Source organism: Haliotis cracherodii, unplaced genomic scaffold, assembly GCF_022045235.1.
Source record: "Haliotis cracherodii isolate W230 unplaced genomic scaffold, xgHalCrac1.p SCAF_43, whole genome shotgun sequence".
Taxonomy (NCBI): domain Eukaryota; kingdom Metazoa; phylum Mollusca; class Gastropoda; order Lepetellida; family Haliotidae; genus Haliotis; species Haliotis cracherodii.
The window spans coordinates 625,066-644,180 of NW_027266301.1; the positions used below are offsets into that span (position 1 = coordinate 625,066).

A 19,115-nucleotide genomic window follows, 5' to 3' on the forward strand; every position below is an offset into this window, starting at 1 on the left:
ATACAATTTGAAACAAATGGTTGAATAATAGCCAGAAATAGGTTTTCTATATGGTTGAGGCTCATTCATTTACCTTTTTGTTTTCCAAGATCTTTGTCCTTTTCTTTCGTTGTCTTTTTGTCTTTTCTTGCATCTTCATTATCCTTTTTCACTGAAACAAAAAACTGTACAATGTATAATTTGTTTGGATTATTTCCACTGAGGCTGGTCAAGACACAGGATAGCCATGAGCTTCCTCTTTTCTCTCCATGCATTCTACATTTACACGCTATGTGTATGCACCTGAGGAGGATTTTATCATGTCCTTTCTTCAGCAAGTGTTCATTACAGAAGACTAAACAAATAATTCTGTTTGGTGAAGAAAGGTAAAGATTACATAGAATGCCACAACTATACATCACTCTGGACATCTTCTGTGTTTGTATGCTAGAACAGATTTTGACTCGACCTTCCTGTGCTTCAACCTGCCTTGGATTGCTTTTGATATATCCTCTGTATAACACAAGTAGCGTCCAATTACAAGAGAACGAGTTTTGGTCAAGGAACTCAAAAAGTGTACCTGCTGCAACTGGTACACTTGCATTGGCAGAAGGAAATATTTCAGCGACAGTTAACATAACATTGGAAACTGTAAATAATGTAAACAATGAAGGGTTGTACATAAACTTATTTATAGGACATGTAAACGCTTGTTCTGTATGTTCATCGTTGAAGTAAAAAAGACGCATAGAGTATGGCGTTTTCTTGTAATTGTGTTGAGAAAATATTCTTTCAGGAATTGTCAGTTTCTTCTTTCTCGTGTATTGACGCAGCAAGGTCTATATCCACAAAGTGCAAAGCTTTATGACGTGAAATTAATATAAAGATTGCTATATTACCATGTAGCATTCTTAATACTAATAACTTCATGCCGCATAGAGTTACACTTTGTGATATGTAGACCTTGTGGCGTAAATAAACGATTAAAAAAATGTCCATCCACAAAAATAAGGGATAAATGCTTTGCAAGTGCAGCTGTATTATAAAGTAATTGGTATGAGCCTTAACATTCCCGTGGCCTTCTATATAATCTCTACCAGTTTCTTGCCGGCCATCAGGGCATGACAAAAAATCAGTGTCAGGTTCCGAGGGGCCGGGAACATGAAGAATCCTGGGAATGAGAGCCGGAGGTGGAAAAGCATACTTGGTTAATCCTTCTCCAGGGAACACTGAGAGCATTGACTGCCAATGCTGACAGATCTGGCACCAGTGAGACCTAGGATGTCAGCTGGCATTTCTGGGACGTGGTGAACAGTTTGTTGTTGGGGTAGTCGATCACATCTGGGTGGAGCTATCACCCAAAGGAGCCATCTTGTCAGGCCTGGACAAAGCTTGTGCCAGAACATGTTCTCAACCTGGAAAAAGCTGAACGAGAAATTGCAGGTCCAGACTGACCACCAAGTCAAAGAAGTGGAAGGTCTGGTTTAGCAGAGATGCAGAGTGGAGAATACCCTGGTTCTGAAGCGCCACACCATGGTGATGTTGTCCATGGAAAAGTTCAAAGAGGCGTGACATAGAATGCTCTGTCAGTAAATGACGGCCAAAACAATCGCTTTTAACGCGAGGTGCGATGGAGATCATGGAGTTGATCTCCGGACCACAGCCACACAACATAGGGTGGCATGAGCAATAATAGTGGAAGCGGCTGTTAAAGAGCAGGAAGCCAGGGTAGATGAGGTTGTCTACAAGCCTGAAAAGTTGAAATATGAACAGCAGGGGTGATATGTGGAAAAGTGTGTTCAGCTCTGAACCAATACCAAACCCCATGTAGACGAAAAAACTTGCATCTCAACCGATCGCCGAGGCATCGAAGTAACCAGTTAGTGGGAAGTCGAATCTGTGTCCAGAACAAAAGGCTGGATATCTGTAAAACTGTGGATCTGGAAGATCGCACATATGTTTTACACAAGGTGACAAGTACTCCCGTTCTTATAGCAAGGAGGCAATGAAATGTGGCGCCATGTGACTGCCGAGTTGGTAGTGCAGGTCTACTGTTTCCACCCTCTGCAAATTGATGGACTAATGGACAGGCGTCTGGTTGAGTGGTTGCACCATTATGTACCAGTAAGCATGTAAACCATTCTGTAGAAACATTGCATTGCTCCCATTAGGTCAGTTGACCTTATTCTAGTCGAAGAAGTGAGTAGTCAGAGTTTTCTTGCCCCTGTGGAAAAGAGCTGTAACCTCCATACACAGACAATCCCCAGTGAACTGTGTGGAAAACAAAAAAGTGGTATTTCCAAGTTGTGAAAAAAATGTGTGGGCACCTTGGAAAAACCTGGACCTTTTTTCTAGGTCAGGGTAGAGGAGGGCTGGTGCCGGTGTAAAGAAGTATTTGGGGGACTTCAGGGACTAGCATATTAGTCTTGGTGGACATATATTTGGTGGTAATCGCTACAACTAACTGCAAATACACTCAAGCCCTCACCCCAAACCTCACCCACACACCTCCAATCCAACAAACACACCTCACCGAACCAAATTAAAGCCTAATGTCCCCGTGTTAGCTCATATTCGAGCTATTGGGAATAGACCACAAGATATCATCCCCATACCATCCACAGACAGGGGGCCTAACTGAACGTTACAATAGAACTCTATGTAATAGCCTTGTTAAGTACACAAATGAGGCGCAAGATAACTGGGACATGTATCTTCCTCAGGTGCTATTTGCCTACAGGACATCACAACAGACGTCAACCAAGAATGAACCATTCTTTCTAGTTTACAGTAGAAAGGCAAGGTTGCCTGTTGAGTTGGATATACCTTGTGACAGTGGATCAGAAGAAGCTGATGATGTCAGTGCATTAGAAAGCAGGATACGTTCATTCGTTGCCTTAGCTGATAGCCTCTCCACTGCAGCATACAATATATCAAAGGCTCAGAAAACCAAGAAAGAACACCATGATTCACGGTCTCGTAAGATGTCTTACAAGAAGGGTGATTAAGTGTTGCTGTTCAATTCCAGGAAACATTCTAGGAAAGAATAAACTGAAAACTCGCTGGTCTGGTCCGTTCATTGTAGCAGATGTACTTAACAAAGGGACGTATCGTCTTCGTGAAAAGAAGACAATAATCAATGGTTGCAGTTTGAAATTGTACAAAGAATCGAAAGTAGCGAAGTACAAGTCAACTACAGCAGAAAGGAACAAACTCTTCACCAAGGATTCAAGCCAGAGTACAAAAATGCAACCGAAGCTCCCATTCAAGAAAAGAAAGTTGTCAGCAGAACAGTCAGAGGATGATATTGAGCAAGGTTGTCAGGTTGGGGAGCCTTCTGATACACAAAGCTCCCCAGATGTCAATAGAGATTGAGATTATTTCCACAGCTACAATGCTGAGGACATCAATCCATGTCTATAGCAGTGTAGGAATGAAGAGTGGAGAACCCACATTCGGATGGCTCGTATATTCTCCTCTGGGAAACACAACAAAAATGACTGAAGAAGCCATATGTCTTGAGAATATGAGTGACAATTTCCAGCAAGTCAAAAGCATCGATACCACTGGCATCCATACCCTGGAAAGAAGACCGTTCTTCAGAGTAGAAAAATATCTCCCAAGGAAGTTCTTGAAATATGTTCACCGTGATGTTCTTGACTCCTGCTTAGTCAGCAACTTCAAGGACGTGCAGTTACTTGAAACTCTGTGTCCTCGGCGGGATATCATTAACCAGAAATTCCAATATACCCACTACGATGTTGGTGCTCTAAACGAGATTGGTGAATGTGCACGCCGGAAGATGAATGCAAATCTTTTCAACATGCTGTGTGATCAGGTTTCATTTAAAGTACTGAACCTTCTAGGTTAATAGCAGACTTCATTGTCAGAAATGTGTTGAAGGTGTGGACACCTAACTACAGATTTCAAATTGACCGAGTAGAGATGGTTTGTGTGTAACATATTTCTTTCATATAAATATGCATTCAATCACAAAAATGCAAACGGTGTTGTTGTTACATGGATGTCCATTATTTCCGAGATTTGCACAGCTATAAATACAGCCTTAAAAATTGACCGTGATAGCGATGGTTTGTGAGTAAGATGTATCGTTCTCGAATGTTAACAAGGAAAAAAAGTGAGCGTGGCTCACTAATACCCCCAACCCGCCTAGTGTGTCAGTAGTTTCAAATTAAATAGCGAGGATAGGGTTAGGGTTTGAAAAATTCATAAAAAAATGGAAAATTAATAAAAACAATTTATTTCTTTTGACTGCACCCGTCCATATGACACAGATTATATGTACTAAGTTTGAGATGAATCCACTGAATAGTTTAAGAGAAACCACGCAGACAAGTTTTCGGACGGACGTTAGGGTTTGAAAAATTCATAAAAAAATGGAAAATGAATAAAAACAATTTGTTTCTTTTGACTGCACCCCTCCATATGACACAGATTATATGTACTAAGTTTGAGTTGAATCCACTGAATAGTTTAAGAGAAATCGCGCGGACAAAGTTTACGGATGGATGGATGGATGGATGGATGGACAGACGGACGAATGGACAGCGGGACGGACGGATGAAACCTTGGTATAACTATATACTTCCGACATTTTGTCGGGGGTATAATAAAAGTATGCATTCAATAAAAAGAATGCAAACGGAGTTGTTGATACTTGAATTGATATCCCAGGAACAATATTTACATTTCCTTGTCTTTAATTAAAACACTATTTGTGCAAATAGGGTCGCAAAGGGTTGTACATTTGTCCTTTTAAGCACAGAGCTGATCTCATTTTAGTCTTCTAAGAAGGTCAAAGGGTTATTTTATCTAGCACTCTTAAACATAAAAGTTGACAGTTGTTATTTTAACGAAATCGCTGTGATGCTAGGGAACAAATGGTAAAATTATTTGTTTTAAAAATTAAAAAATCACTTGTTGATAAAACACCAAGTGATGTGGTGCCTGTGATGTGTTGCCTCGGATATTCAATGACGGGCCAGAAACTAAGGGAAAATCGCATCACCACAAATAGATTCACCTGCAATTAAGTCCTTATATCAGGAGAACGAAGTAGAACACTGCTGTAAATCACAGTGTAACATTGCACCCTACCATTGCATAATATAATACGAATACCTACCACTGACAGAGTTCAGTCGCCTCGGCAGAATTCGAACTGGGGATTAACTTTGATCACTGCCGAGCGTTTTAACCAGTATGCTGGTATAAATCATGCTGGGGTCCAAATACAGTGGGGTCAAATTACTATGGGGGCCTAAATGCTATGGGGATATAATTACTATAGGAGTCCAATTATTTTAGGTCAGGGGGTCCAATAGCCATGGAAGAGCCATAGTACTTTGGGATGGGGGGTCCAATTGCTATGTATGTTTTATCAAAGAAGTACCGAGGGGTCATAGTACTATGGGTTCAGGTCCAAATACTATGGGGTTCCATATACTTCATTACACCGGCGCTGTCAACGTAGAAGACAGTGAATGTCGTCATCAGATTGCGGGGCCAGTGTAGGGTAAAAAATTATCCCCATGATATCAGAGATGCCTAGTCCTGACCAGTCAACAATGATCCCGAGATTTAGGTACCCAGTAGCCTATGATGAAGCTGTCAAAAAGGCTAAAACAGTTTAAACAGTGAAGATCTGCAAGTTCTGATACTGTCTACCAGAAGCCATGTGAACAAAGTTCAATGAGAGAACTATCACCCTCTCTGTGTGCCCGCTTGCCAATGTGATCAGAAAAAAGGCGGGAATCTTCACCACACCCTCATCACGAGGCAAGGCTTACATAGCGGGACAAATTTCCAATTTGATGAAAACCAAGCATGTATCAGCCAAGCAGATCATAGGAGGCATTGAAGAACCGGCTTCAACTAACATGTGAGCTCCAGCCATGTCACGGTGAAGTGGGAGGTCATCTCTCCTAAAACAGAGCTTTTTAAATGACTTATTTAAGGAGAGCGTCACAAAAATCCTCGTACAGTGCCGATTAGAAGCAAAGTCAGGTGAAACCAGACTGTACGTTTTTTGTCAACATCGGAACCAAGGGTGTGAGTGATTGAGGACAAGAGGTCGGTCAGTAAATCAGCCACCTGGGACATAACCAGGTGGGTGACAATCACCTGATAGGGGAGATCATAATTGGGGCGGAATGATCCCTCCGATGAGTCTAAATGATAAGTACGATCCCGATGATGTAAGGGCGACCGATGGGTTTGGGAAGACTTGGAAGAACATCGTGAAGTAGACAGAGATGACGAGTCATAAGCTGAATGAGGCCGATGAGAACCTGTAGTAGGCGAAACCAAAGCCAGAGGAGCAGTAAGGAGAGTAGACACAGAAGGTTTGGGGGCCGCCAGTGGCACCAACGCTGCAGGAGGTGCGGCCAGCGTCATCGTCTGGTGAAACAAGGACTGCATCCATGCCTGCATCCATGCTTGGTCCATGAAGAGGGAGGCGAGAGCACATGCTGAGATGTCAACGGGAAGGTTAGAGATCCTGAACCAAGAGGTGCCACAGACGCCAAAGTGGAGTAAAGGAGAGCTGGAGCTGGCGGCGCTGGAAAAGCCAAAGGAACATTGAGATACCAAGGTGCGCATGGTTCTGTCGCTGGAGGCGCCGGAGGACACCGCAGTGCCAGGGACACCAGAGTGAAAAGAAATGGTCGAAGAAGACTGCAATAGGTTTGGTAAACATCAGGCATGCTGAGTAAGACATTTCCTGGTAACTCAGAGGTAGGAGTCGAAGGAAGACAACAACAAGGGACTTCAATAGCAGTGTACAATCAAGGCAGAGGAGGGGGGAGGGTCCCTACCAGATTTGCTCCCAAGACAACGAGTACAACAAGGCATAAATTCTGGAATTTAAGCAAAGTTTCATATGGCTGTGGCAAGCACACAACGGGAAACGGGAGGCATAATGTATCTCAAAATCTTTTCATTTTATTGAAGTTAATGCCAGTAAACAATTACGCAAAAGGTAGTGATAATGCAAAGCTTTAAACACACAAAACACAAAGTAAACAAATTTAATGTATTACCCAAGCCAAATACAGAATTCAAAACGCAAAACGCGAAAGTACGTGGCCACAAACTGACGGGAACAACATTATGCCTGTAAATGAGACTGTGACTTGAGACACAAACGGACGATAAACATTACAGATTACGAATAGAAAGACCCCAAAGGTAAGAAACCAGCAACAGGTAGCAATGTAGCAGCATACGATGAATGCAGAAACATGCATGCTAAGTATAGAAAACAATATGCTTCATTTACACAAGGGATACAAAGTACATCCGTCCATGGAGGTGACAAAGCAGTCTGATGTGACATCATGGCTTCCGGGGCACATGCCAGCTATGTGAGGGCACTGCCTGCTACTGGTTGGAACAATTTTTCTTTAGCAGCTGGATCTCACACAGCATGTCTTTCTGGCAGGAATGCATTAAGGAGTAATGCAGGATAAGTGAAAAATATTGAAATCTTAGATAATGCCATGATGAAATCATACTTTCAAATCTCTTTAAGATACATTCCATTTATGATTGAATCACAAGAGCAGTGAATATAAAAAGAAGGGAGTTCATAATACAAATCCTACCTGTCTTTAGGGGCTTTACGTCCTGGGAATATACATCTCCTGCTGCTGCTGCTGCTGCTGCACCTCCTTGATAAATGTCATTCTCTTGCATCACTGGAAGGAAGAAGTCTCTCTTCCTCAAACACATTCGACTCAAAAAAAAGGAAAGAACTTTATCTCATTTTCATTCAATTGATTCAATAAATGCCTCAGACTCTTGAGCTAGTTGAAATGTAAAAGTGGGTGCTTATTTCAACCACGCAAGACTGGAAACAAGTTTAGTTTTGTGTCATAGCCTAAAGATTTACCAGAAGACATACTTTCAGAATAAAAATCTTCTCATTACCTTGTTTCTGGGAATCCTAATATTCAAGAAAACATGCCATACACCATACAGCGCTACCTTCTTGATCTTATCAAAGCTAAGTTTCAGTTTGCTATCAAGTGTTGCAATTTCTCGTTTCCATCATCTTTTTCTAAGTCAAATTTTACTGATTGTTGGCTGGGGTATCTGTAAACCTAGCATGACATCAATTTTACCACATAGATTCAGATTCAGGTCATCTCTTATATAGTTTTCACTGTTCTGTTTCACATCACAAAGTGTTTGGCTGTTGTTGTTGCTTGCTGTGTCTGACCTGAAGGTGCAAGCATCTGGTGTTCTTGCATAACAATAAATGTGAGGGATATTGGAGTAAGGTAAATAGGTGAACAAATTGTACTGCATGGTGACTTCATTTTGGAAAATGAATTCTGGGTGCAGATTAATATCAAATTGAAATGTTGGAAAGCTGTGTGGGATACTATGAGACTTAAATATACTCTTAATATAATAATAATAATAGTTAACTGTGCACATACAAGTGTGTCAACACAAGATCACTGATCCAATTCTGTATTGAAGTATTTCAGGACAGGTGGCAAGGACAAGATCTGCTTCACTTCATTTAAGACTTTAGTGTGAATGTCATCAGTCCACTTGAAAGCAACATCAGCTTTGAGCAGCTCTCTGAATGGTGCAGTTAATTGCTTCTGACAGTTGTGGTGCAAATCTCTGGACAAACCATCAGCAGATATCACATGTCCTAAATAGAATACCTCAGTTTTCTTCAGCTTCATTTTCTGAAAGTTCAATTTGATGCCTTTTGACTTGCATCTTTCAATCACAGCTTTCATGATTAGAGCCATGATCTTTGACTGCATCATCCATAGTGTCTCCTGATCCATACACTATGATATTAACAACGTGGGTGGTCTGATCAATCTCTCTGGACCAAGGCTTATATAGCCAAGGTCACCTGACATTTAGTAAGTAATAAATATAAATGTAAACAGTAATTCATCAGCAGGATGGCAGATGGTCGATGTACACAAAAATGGGGATTAACAATTAGGATTAGCATCTTGTAAACAACAGCAATTAAGTGTTTCAAGGCATATAGATGTCATGGCTCAAGGGTAATGAGGCTTTGCAATTAAATGTTCTTCAGACAATGGGTGTTGTAAATCAGTCGCTATGACAATATCATCATGTATAGCCTTGGCACCATGAATACCTTCAAGCGATTCATTGAGTCTTCTCTGGAACTCCTCAGGCACAGGGGATATTCCAAATGGCATTCTGATCCATCTATAGTGACCCCATGGAGTATCGAAAGTCGCTACTATCCTCATCCATTGAGGCCATTATTTACATCAACCACTGTGAACGTTCTCTATTGTTGGTATGGGATACTGGTTCCTTTTTAAGACTTTCTTAAGAGGCCGTGGATCTAGGCACACTCTAAGACGACCACTAGGTTTCATGTCGACCACCATAGCAATATCCAATCAGTTGGTACATCAACCTTTTTGATGACCCCGATCTTCTCCAACCTGCTAATTTCAGTCTTGAGCTTTGGCTTGATAGACAAAGGTACCTTTCAAAGTGGTATCTACTTTTGGATCTATTTCGAGCTTCAGTGATCCATCAAGCTTGCCTTCACCACTGAAGATATCAGAGAATTCTTCAAGTAGTCCATCGCCTGACACAGAAAGAATGTTCTCAACATTGACAGTGATGAGATTCATTTCTTGAATGGCTTGAGATCCTAGAACTGGTCTCACTTCATCTTTCACAATGATAAACTCGAGCTGATATTTATCATTAGTCTTGGGATTGACCCACAGTTTCTTCCTGCCAGATTTTTTACATTTCTGAATTGTTGTACATCACCAGTGGAGTGTCATATTTATTCAGTTCATCAGGTCTGTTGACATAGAGGGAGTTATACAGTGACTGTGACATAGCATTGATGGTTGCCCCACAATCAAACTGAAACTTGATCATCTTCTTGTGAACAGTCATATGAGCAAATAGTCTCATCTGGGGACTGCCATTCACCATGGAGACAGATTCTTCAACACTCAGAGCATACTCATTTGACTCACTGTCCGAGTCATAGTCATCAGCATTGACCACACTGACATTCTGTCTCTGTTTACTTTGACGTTTTGATCTTGATTTTTTACTTTTCAGCTTGCACCTCAGTTCAAAATGATTCACACCCTTGCAATAAGAGCATGTCTTACCAAAGGCTGGACACATGTCGCTATCTCTGGCATGTGATCTACCACAAAATCTGCAGTCAGAAATTCATCCCATTGAAGACTTGATCTTGACTGTTCATTTCTCACAGGTTTCCTAGGAGGCCCTTTCCTGTGAGTTTCACCACTGACATGTGACACTTATTCAGTCTTCACCGACTTGAGCTGTTGATCTGTTGTTTCACAAGCTCTGCATATTGATGATATACACCACTCCAGATTCAAATCAGAAGTCTGTAATAACTTCTTCCTGGTACGTTGTTTTTTGTGTGGTTACATTTTTATTAAGGAAAATGGTTACAACTATGTCATGTAGATTTTCTTGAGCCAGGAAAATGCAATAAGTGCCCCAAGGAGGATTTAATCTGAAAGAGAATCTCTGGGGTGGAGCTTCTTCACCTTCAGCCATAGTTTATTTCAGTTCTGTACTTGATTGTATTAAAATATTGCTAAAGGAGCCTCAGCAAGTCTAGATTTGAAAATCGAACAGTGTTCTACTTGAAATTCACTTTTGACAATCGTGAAAGGATCAAATTTGGTCAGTAATGGCAAATATTGATCATAATTTGCACACAAAGTCACATAATTCAGAGACTTATCTTCGAAATGAGATAAAACTTCATGAAAGTCAATGCACGAAAAGTGAATCACATGCAGCGGCGTACGCTGTTTTGAATGTGACAGTATTTCGATTATATACTTGCTTTAAAGATTACTTGGGGGGCACGGGTGGCCCAGTCGTCTAAGGCGCCGCGATTCGCTGTGCAGAGTTGCGTCCCTTGGGCATGCCAGAAACCTATGATTGTGGGTTCGAATCCCGGTTCGCCCCGATTATGTTTCTAGGTTTGTCAGCACCATACCCGTGCTCGTGGGTTTCACCGAAGTGGTAAACGTCTGAGACCTGCATCACTTTGGGCTTTCCTCCCACATTAAGCTGACACGCCGCGATATAACTGGAATAATGTTAAAAGCGGCGTTAAACCCAAACTCACTCACTCACTCACTCACTAAAGATTACTTGTGGATGATTGAGAAACTCTTTGGGTTGATTTTGATCCCACTTCTGACACCATGTTACGTTTGTTAACTGCTGGTTAGATTATTTAGAGTAAAGAGAAACACGCTTCTCGACTTGTCGTGTTTACTCAACAATGATACAAGGGAGGCAACTCTGTGTGCTCTTGATAGACCGCTACAGGTGGATCACTGCACCGAATAGGAGAACACCCCTTTACGCTACTAAGACACAACGTCATGTCATCGGGTATAACATGCGCTGTGTGTCTTCGCATAGGACATTGTACTATGACGATCGCGTTGTTGTGAAGTCGACAGTCTATTCAACCATGCTTCTTAACCAGTTTCCAGTCAACTAGCTCTACAAAGACAAACTAAAGGCGAATTTGCTTGGCATCTTATTTTAAGTGTTATTGAAGCTATCAATCCCATCACAGGACAGAATAAGTCATAGACAAGATGAGGTAACGATCAACAATATCCATAAGAGGATCTTTAAACCAATACTGAGACATGTGTTCAAGGCAGTGAGTGAGTAGGATTTAATGCCGCTTTTAACAGTATTCTAGTTATATCACGGCGTGTCAGCTTAATTTGGGAGGAAAGCCAGGACTGATGCAGTTCTCAGACGTTTACCAGTCCGCTGAAACCCACGAGCACGGTTATTGTGCTGACAAACCTAGAAACATAATATGGGTGAACCAGGATTTGAGCTTGCTGCTAAAACCGTTCGTGAGCATATATCGAATCAACGTCTATATACACCACACCAACTCCATCTTGAATAAGTGTGGGATGATTTGTCCTTCCTGGTTCATTGGCAGTATGCCGATGTGTAGATGCAATGGATCCTCTGGAGCCATAAAAAAAAGCTTTGCCCATATTTGTATGGCGATGACAAAGGAGGTGCGAAGATTGTTTAAGACTTCACATGTAGCAACGGCTAGCTTGAGGTCAGTCTGTCCCAGCATTTTGGTCTTGTTTTCAAACAGGAAATCTTGACACATAATTTGTCAATCACCGTTGTGCAGGAACAAGAAACACTGAAGTCTCCACAAACATGTGTTCACACATGAGCGGTGTTGCGAGTTCCAAAGAATAACGGTCTAAAGTACTCTGTTATATCAACCTCAGCTGCTCATATATTTCCTGAAACTTTACGTCTTTCAGCTTTTGTTTGGGCAGTTTCGTTTTTACTCAGTGTAATTTGCATCCTCTTTATCATGAGATTTACCATTATAGATACATTCATTACAACACTGTCGCATTGTACGATGCAACTTATTTAAATTATCTTTTTTCCAGAAGGGTTTTAAATGAGACTGAATTATCTTTTTTCCAGAAGGGTTTTAAATGAGACTGGAATTTTGGTATACTTAGTTTAGCTGCAGCATGTAATGATTGTAGGACATAGTTGTGATAATTTTCAATGTATTGATGAGGAGATGTGTACTGAGTCTCGTCAAACTGAGCACATCTAAAATAGTTTTCAGTTTCATATCGGCATAACATGAAGTCTACGCCATAAGCCTTACGCCTGGAATTAGACGAGGAAGGTCTGTGTTCCGTGACTCTTGACTTAGATTTCCGATCAAGGTTCCTTTTCTGGCATTTATGTAAATATCCCGTGAATGTCTTGTCTGAAAGGTGAGAACATTCTTCACAACGGTACTGTAGTATCAACAGTACTCATGGACTGATGATGTCACTAAAAGAGTGATGATGTTAGATGACGTCATGATCAAGATGGTCTCTAGACAAGAACATGGCCGCCTCATATAACTCATTTAAAAACCTAATCTGAAGCCATCCGGCCTCCATCTTAGATATTACAGGTACAGAAGAAGTAGTATGAGAAGCATAGAGTGAGACAGGATAAGTCTAAAAATTAAAATTCTATAATGACAATAAAACCTTATGATAGTTTTCTCAAAACTTAAAACTCAATCAGTTGTACCTTTTGAAATCAAAGTCACATCTTATCAATTATACAAACCTGCTTCTTCGTTCTCCTGTTTTGATGATCCATTCGCTGACTGATAGATATCATTTTCCATGGAAACTGAAAGCATAAACACTTTTTAAATATTAACTTATTTACATCTACTACTCTCATGATGTGAAGATTTTACACAGTATTCTAAACATTTCCGTAATATTGATACTGATCATGTACAAATTAATTACCGTATTCAACGTAATAAGCGCCCAGGGCGCTCTCAAAATTAGAAATTAGAAATAGGGGGCGCTTATTAGAATATTATTTTGAGTTGAAAGATCGTAAATTTCGTGGTTTATGCTTACGGCCTGAAGTGTTTACATACGACAGATATATTTTTCAAGAATTTAACTGCCCATAATTAAGGGTAATATAACACAAGAGTGCGTATTATTCACGAATAAATACGTCTTGTGTACATTGATCAATCGGAAGGGGTGCTGATTGGGATTGTTCACTGGCCCATATATTAGCAAATATCGCCGTGGGCGCTTATTACGTCGAATACGGTACCCCAAATTACTGGTCACCTGCATGACTCAATGGAACCATTCTGTACTGAATGCATTATGAGACATGCAGTACAATTGGTTTATTGTTTACAGAATGATAGTCATTTTAAATCAAGGCAACCCCCATGGCAGTTGGCCATTAGTTGGCCAATATTTGAATGGCCATACAAGTACCTAGAAATCTATTATTGAAACATAAACAAACACAATGGCCATTTTATATTATTGAAAATTGCATTATTTTCCTACAGGACAAAAGATCAGTTACCAAATTCATTTCCATCTCTTCTTTTCTTCTGATTTCCACTTGACTTCCTATAGAAGATGAGATTGGTAACACATTATTTATATATATACTAAAATACTAAATGAGCTCACGTGTAATACCAATTTTATGAAACGAGTTAATAGTTCCGGTATCTGACGAGCGAAAGATATTCTATAACTATTCACAAGTTTCATAAAATTGGAGCAAGTTTAGTATTTTATTTATTACTTGCCATTTATAACGTTTTTAGAATTATACTGTTGAGTGTGAATAGGCTGACCCCTACACAGTCGTCGGAAAGTATATCGGAAAGACAGAATTTAAATTGAATAGAAGAATGAATCTTCACCATTCACAAATAAAGCAGCCACACAACTGCACGATTCCACTCAGTGAACATTTAGATACGTGTGGAAGCAGCAACTTTTAAGTTTTCCCGCTATATTAACTAAATTTTGATCATGAACCTACATTGTTTCAAAAAGAGCAACATTTTATTCATAAATACGTGCCTAAGTTAAATGTAAAGGCGTAAGTTATTTGTCCATTGTCACCTTGGTATTGTGACGTCATAGTTCTCCTAAATGGTATGACGTCACGTAACTTCTTCATGTCCGTTATTCAGTTATGGCCTGATGAGACTCATACGTGGTACATGTTGAGAGCGCTAGCCAATTAAAACTGTGTTCAATCTTATTCCACTTATTTAATTATTACTATATATACTCTTCAAAAAAAAGAAACTTGACACTGACTTTCAAAATGTAATATAATGCGATTGTTTCAAAATAGGACACAGAAACCATAATTGAAACACTGTTTGAAGATCAATGTACACAATGTTCAAAACATAAATCTTGTCACCTAGACAGACACACGTACACGATACAGTTAATGTCACAGGGGTTCAGAAAATGTCAGTATCGGTTGTGCCCACCACGTGCATCAATCACCAACGACCCATAGATGCAATCAAGTTGTTAACGCTGTTGGATGTGCTGCCATTCATACTGAATTGCATCAAGAAGTGCCGAAAGTGTTTGGGGCGGTGGATTCCTTCTGCGAACGCGTCTATCCAACTCGTCCCACAGATGCTCAATCGGGGACAAATCTGGTGACCGGGCTGGCCAAGGTAATGTCTGGATGTTGTTGTGCTGTAAGAAGTCCTGACAAACACGTGCAATATGCAGTTGAGCGTTGTGCTGCTGGAACTGTCCGCCATTAATGTTGACGTAAGGAAGAAAGTAAGGCTGTAGGATCAAGTCTCTGTAACGCACACCTGTCAATGCACCTGCCACATGCACGAGAGGCGTCCTACCACTGTGATGAATTCCGGGCCTTACCATGACAAATGGGACAACCTGCTGCACACAGTTGGGGGCGTAACGTTCACCCCGACGTCTGTAGACACATGCGCGCCCAACAGCACGTGTGAGTAGGAAACGGGACTCGTCAGTAAACAGTACATTTCTCCACCTTGCACGTGCCCATCTAACCCTCTGTTGGCACCAAAGCAGACGGTCCGCCAGATGACGCGGGGTCAATACATGACGTCAAACAGGTCTTCATGTAAAAAGTCCAGCCTCCCTCAGTCTGTAACGCGTACCGTTTGATCTGATATTCTGCGTACCCTAGGGATCTGTGTGGTTGTAGACATGACTGTGGTAGTGCGGTAGTGCGGAGGTGTCGCAGCCGGATGTATCGATCTTGTGCTTGGGTTGTCACCCTTGGTCTTCCTGACCTTGGTCTGTCGTCAACTCTGTTGGTGTTGTTGTATCAGGTCCACAGTGCGGAGACTGTCTGTCTGGATACGCCAAAGTGCCTGGCCACTTCTTGCTGAGTTGCTCCAGCTTGTAATCTCCCAATGGCATTGTTCCGTTGAGCTGCATTCAGTCTTGGCATTCTGTCACCGCGTCTACTGCCGTTATAAGGACTGTATGAACAGCTGTTGATGTGGATTTTTATACCTTTTCAGCAGGGGGGCCTGCATGCCTAAATGCAGGATCCTGTGCTGCATGTTTTTTACAGGCGGTTGCGTTTGGATGAAGCTGTAAAATTGATCCCCAAACGCTACATTTATGTGCTTTGCATGTGTTTTCGCGAATCATAGACACATCATCTTTCTGTTTGACTTATTGGGTTCTCATTTAATGTAATTATCTTAGATATTTGGCAAAAAGTGGTTTTACAGCTGTCAAGTTTCTTTTTTTGAAGAGTATATATATACACACATTACAATATTATTAAGAAATGAGTCTAATCATAGCCTGGTCATGTGACCACTGACCTACTTAAAATTGACTGGTATTCCAGGATATTGAACATTATGTGATGAGAAACCAGTTGAGCTAACACGAGGAAGAACCTACCAATAAGTCATTAGATACAATTATGGAAATACATACAATCTGTAACCATTTCTGCATCACGAAGAAAAGTTTCTGACATCTCATGTCAAGATATTACATAAAGAAAAATGTCCAAGGTACTTTTGCTGAATATGAGCTGAGTGTTATATTTTGTGAAATCCTTCACCACCAAGAGTGGAAAGCTGTGGCAGTTGGCTGTGTAATTAGAGGACATGAGGCTAACCTTCAGTACAACTAAACACAGTATTGTATTCTCCCCTAGTTGTGACTGACTGTAAACCTTGAAACAGTCTGAAGTAAATTGTTGTTAAATACATTTAAAGCATAGCTCCTTTGTATTTAACTGACATTTGCTGACTGAATTATCACTTGGCAATAACAAAGCTAATTTTATACCTAGATGATAGCACATTTTCACAAGAAACATACGCATTGAAGGCTTACAATGCAGTCTTCTGCTCTGCAACATGGAAGAAACTTTATGAAATTAACAACTAAATATTTACTTATCTTATTCTATGCATTGCACGTATCTGTGATTTGGTAACTATTCATTCAAAGAAACAAACACATAAAAAAGTAATTACTCTTATCTGTTGGCTATGTTTAGGCCCATCAACATGGACATGTTACATTTAGGTATTTGATAAAATTGCTCGAGTTGGTCCAATAAGAAATGTATACTTGCCATAGACAGTGCATATTTCCTGTGCATCAGGCAGGGCTAACTCACACAATGTTCTGACAATTAAGCATAGAGTCCTTGAATATTTTTTGAGATATGGTTATCAAAACAATGATGTTTAAACATTTTAGGTGCTAGGGTTTTTGGAATGCTGGCCATGCATTAAGTAGGTTAGTCCACTCAGACCATGATGGCTCATCGTTGAAATGGTTAGTTAGAATCCTCATCATTCCACGCCTCAGACTAACTGACCATCTAAACGATTAGGTCCTTCTGAAGTAACCTAGACAAAATCATTCAACAATACATCTAACTGAGGATGTGTGTCACAACAATTTCTAAAACGTCATAGACAAATCACCTATTAGTAAGTCAAGTTGATGTCAAGTTTGAAATTACTGTTTTTCTATACTTACATCAAATGATTTTCTGTATCTTCACCTGTAAGCAAACAAATCAGTTTATTAAACTTTCTTTTCATCTGCTCAGTGATTGAGTGAGTGAGTGAGTGAGTGAGTGAGTGAGTGAGTGTGGTGTGTGAGTGAGTGAGTGAGTGAGTGAGTGAGTGAGTGAGTGAGTGAGTGAGTGAGTGAGTGATGTTTTTAGGCAGCTTTTAAGTAATATTCCAATAACATCACGGTGGGTGGCAGCAGAAATGGGCTTCACATATTGTAACACATGTCTGGAATCGAACCCGGGTCTTCGGCATGAAAAGTAAACGCTTTTAACCACTAGGCTACCTGACCACCCCTTCATCTGCTCAGATGGCAAAGACACAGAGAGATCAGAGCACTATGACTTATGTCAAAGTAAGACCAAATTTTTAACTTGCTTTACAAATTCTTTACGGGAAAATACCTGTCGGTAGGTGGGAAAAAAATAATTAAATTTTTGTTTTAGTTTTCTCCTTCACTGCAGGGCAGCTTTTAAAAAAATAAAAAAAGATTTAATGTGTAATAGTTTTAGAGATATGTTCCAGACAAACACACCACAAAGAACAGAGTAAAAGTCAAACTTGTTGCCATGGAAAGATGAATTTTTAAAAAAATATAAAAAATTCTAAATGGCAAAAGGCACCACTTCAGCCCTTGATTAAAAAATGTACCAAGTTTGGATGAAAAATGTAGAATAGATTTTTAGTTTTGCTCCGGAAACGACAATCTACAAAGGCTTCCGTGGCAGATGCAGACAAACTAGGTGTCAGCCTGATCATAGTGGTCTTTGAAATTGTGCAGCGAGCCAAATACCAGGAGTATGTTTTAACCTCCACTAAGGGGAATCCCCTCACTGGAGGAACTAGTAACGTTTTTATAATCTGCAAAGTTGCTATGTTGACTTAACTTCAAAGCTCTTTATGGTTCAAGGACAGCACCTACTTGCCATCAAACTACTTGCCGCACTATGAAGTATAGGATACGAAAAGTTAACTGGTCTTAAATTCTCTCTCCAAAAAAAAGAAATATAGGTCCAGGCTCATCTCTTAAGTTCATTTGGAGAAGAAGCTTAAAGTTAATGGGAGAAAGGCGCCATGCAATATGCTCACTCAGATCTTAATATTTGCTTGACAATAATCGAATTACCACGCTGTCTTCTCTTCACAAGCAGCACAGTCACTCCTATCACAGCCAGTATCAGCACAGCACCACCAACTCCAGCTCCTGCAGCAACACCAGTGTATGAATCCTTGTTTGGTGGTCTTCGTGCTGAAATTACAATGTCAAATGTTTAGAGTCCATCCCAACATTTAATTAATTAGATGCCTTATAAATACCTACATAAACATCCAATAGTTGGAGCCATTAAAATTTCACTTTAAGCATATTCATTCACCAACATGTAGGCACTCAACAAAGTGTATATCAAGTACACATTATTGTCTGAAAGCAGTCTTGAACCAATTATGCTATATCAGTGGATGCTTTGAAATTGACGTGTGACCAATTTTAGGCATTTTAAGCTGTGAGCAGCTCTTTGAAGTTAGACGTATCATCAATAAGAATGTATGGCGGCAAATAAAAATTCTACCACGAATTTGAAAATTACTCAATTCTGACTGGTCAATCAGAGGTTGTCAAATAAGTGAGTGAGTGACCTGT

At 40.3% G+C, this 19,115-nt stretch overlaps 2 protein-coding genes across 2 annotated transcripts in view; both read right to left on the bottom strand.

Moving 5' to 3' along the window:
- LOC139441717 (B-cell receptor CD22-like) overlaps positions 1 to 19,115 on the bottom strand; it is a 328,007-nt gene that overhangs the window by 163,514 nt on the left and 145,378 nt on the right. The gene's annotated exons all lie outside the window — the stretch shown is intronic.
- The window catches only part of LOC139441735 (uncharacterized protein DDB_G0286299-like), a 79,858-nt gene that overhangs the window by 59,558 nt on the left and 1,185 nt on the right, over positions 1 to 19,115 (bottom strand). Inside the window, exons 2-7 of the mRNA XM_071222526.1 lie at positions 18,600 to 18,722; positions 17,436 to 17,460; positions 13,966 to 14,012; positions 13,183 to 13,248; positions 7,605 to 7,697; positions 74 to 151 (exon numbers count right to left, since the gene is read on the bottom strand). Coding sequence (XP_071078627.1) covers positions 74 to 151; positions 7,605 to 7,697; positions 13,183 to 13,248; positions 13,966 to 14,012; positions 17,436 to 17,437 — 286 coding nt within the window. The 5' untranslated portion in view covers positions 17,438 to 17,460; positions 18,600 to 18,722. The remainder of the gene's footprint in view (positions 1 to 73; positions 152 to 7,604; positions 7,698 to 13,182; positions 13,249 to 13,965; positions 14,013 to 17,435; positions 17,461 to 18,599; positions 18,723 to 19,115) is intronic.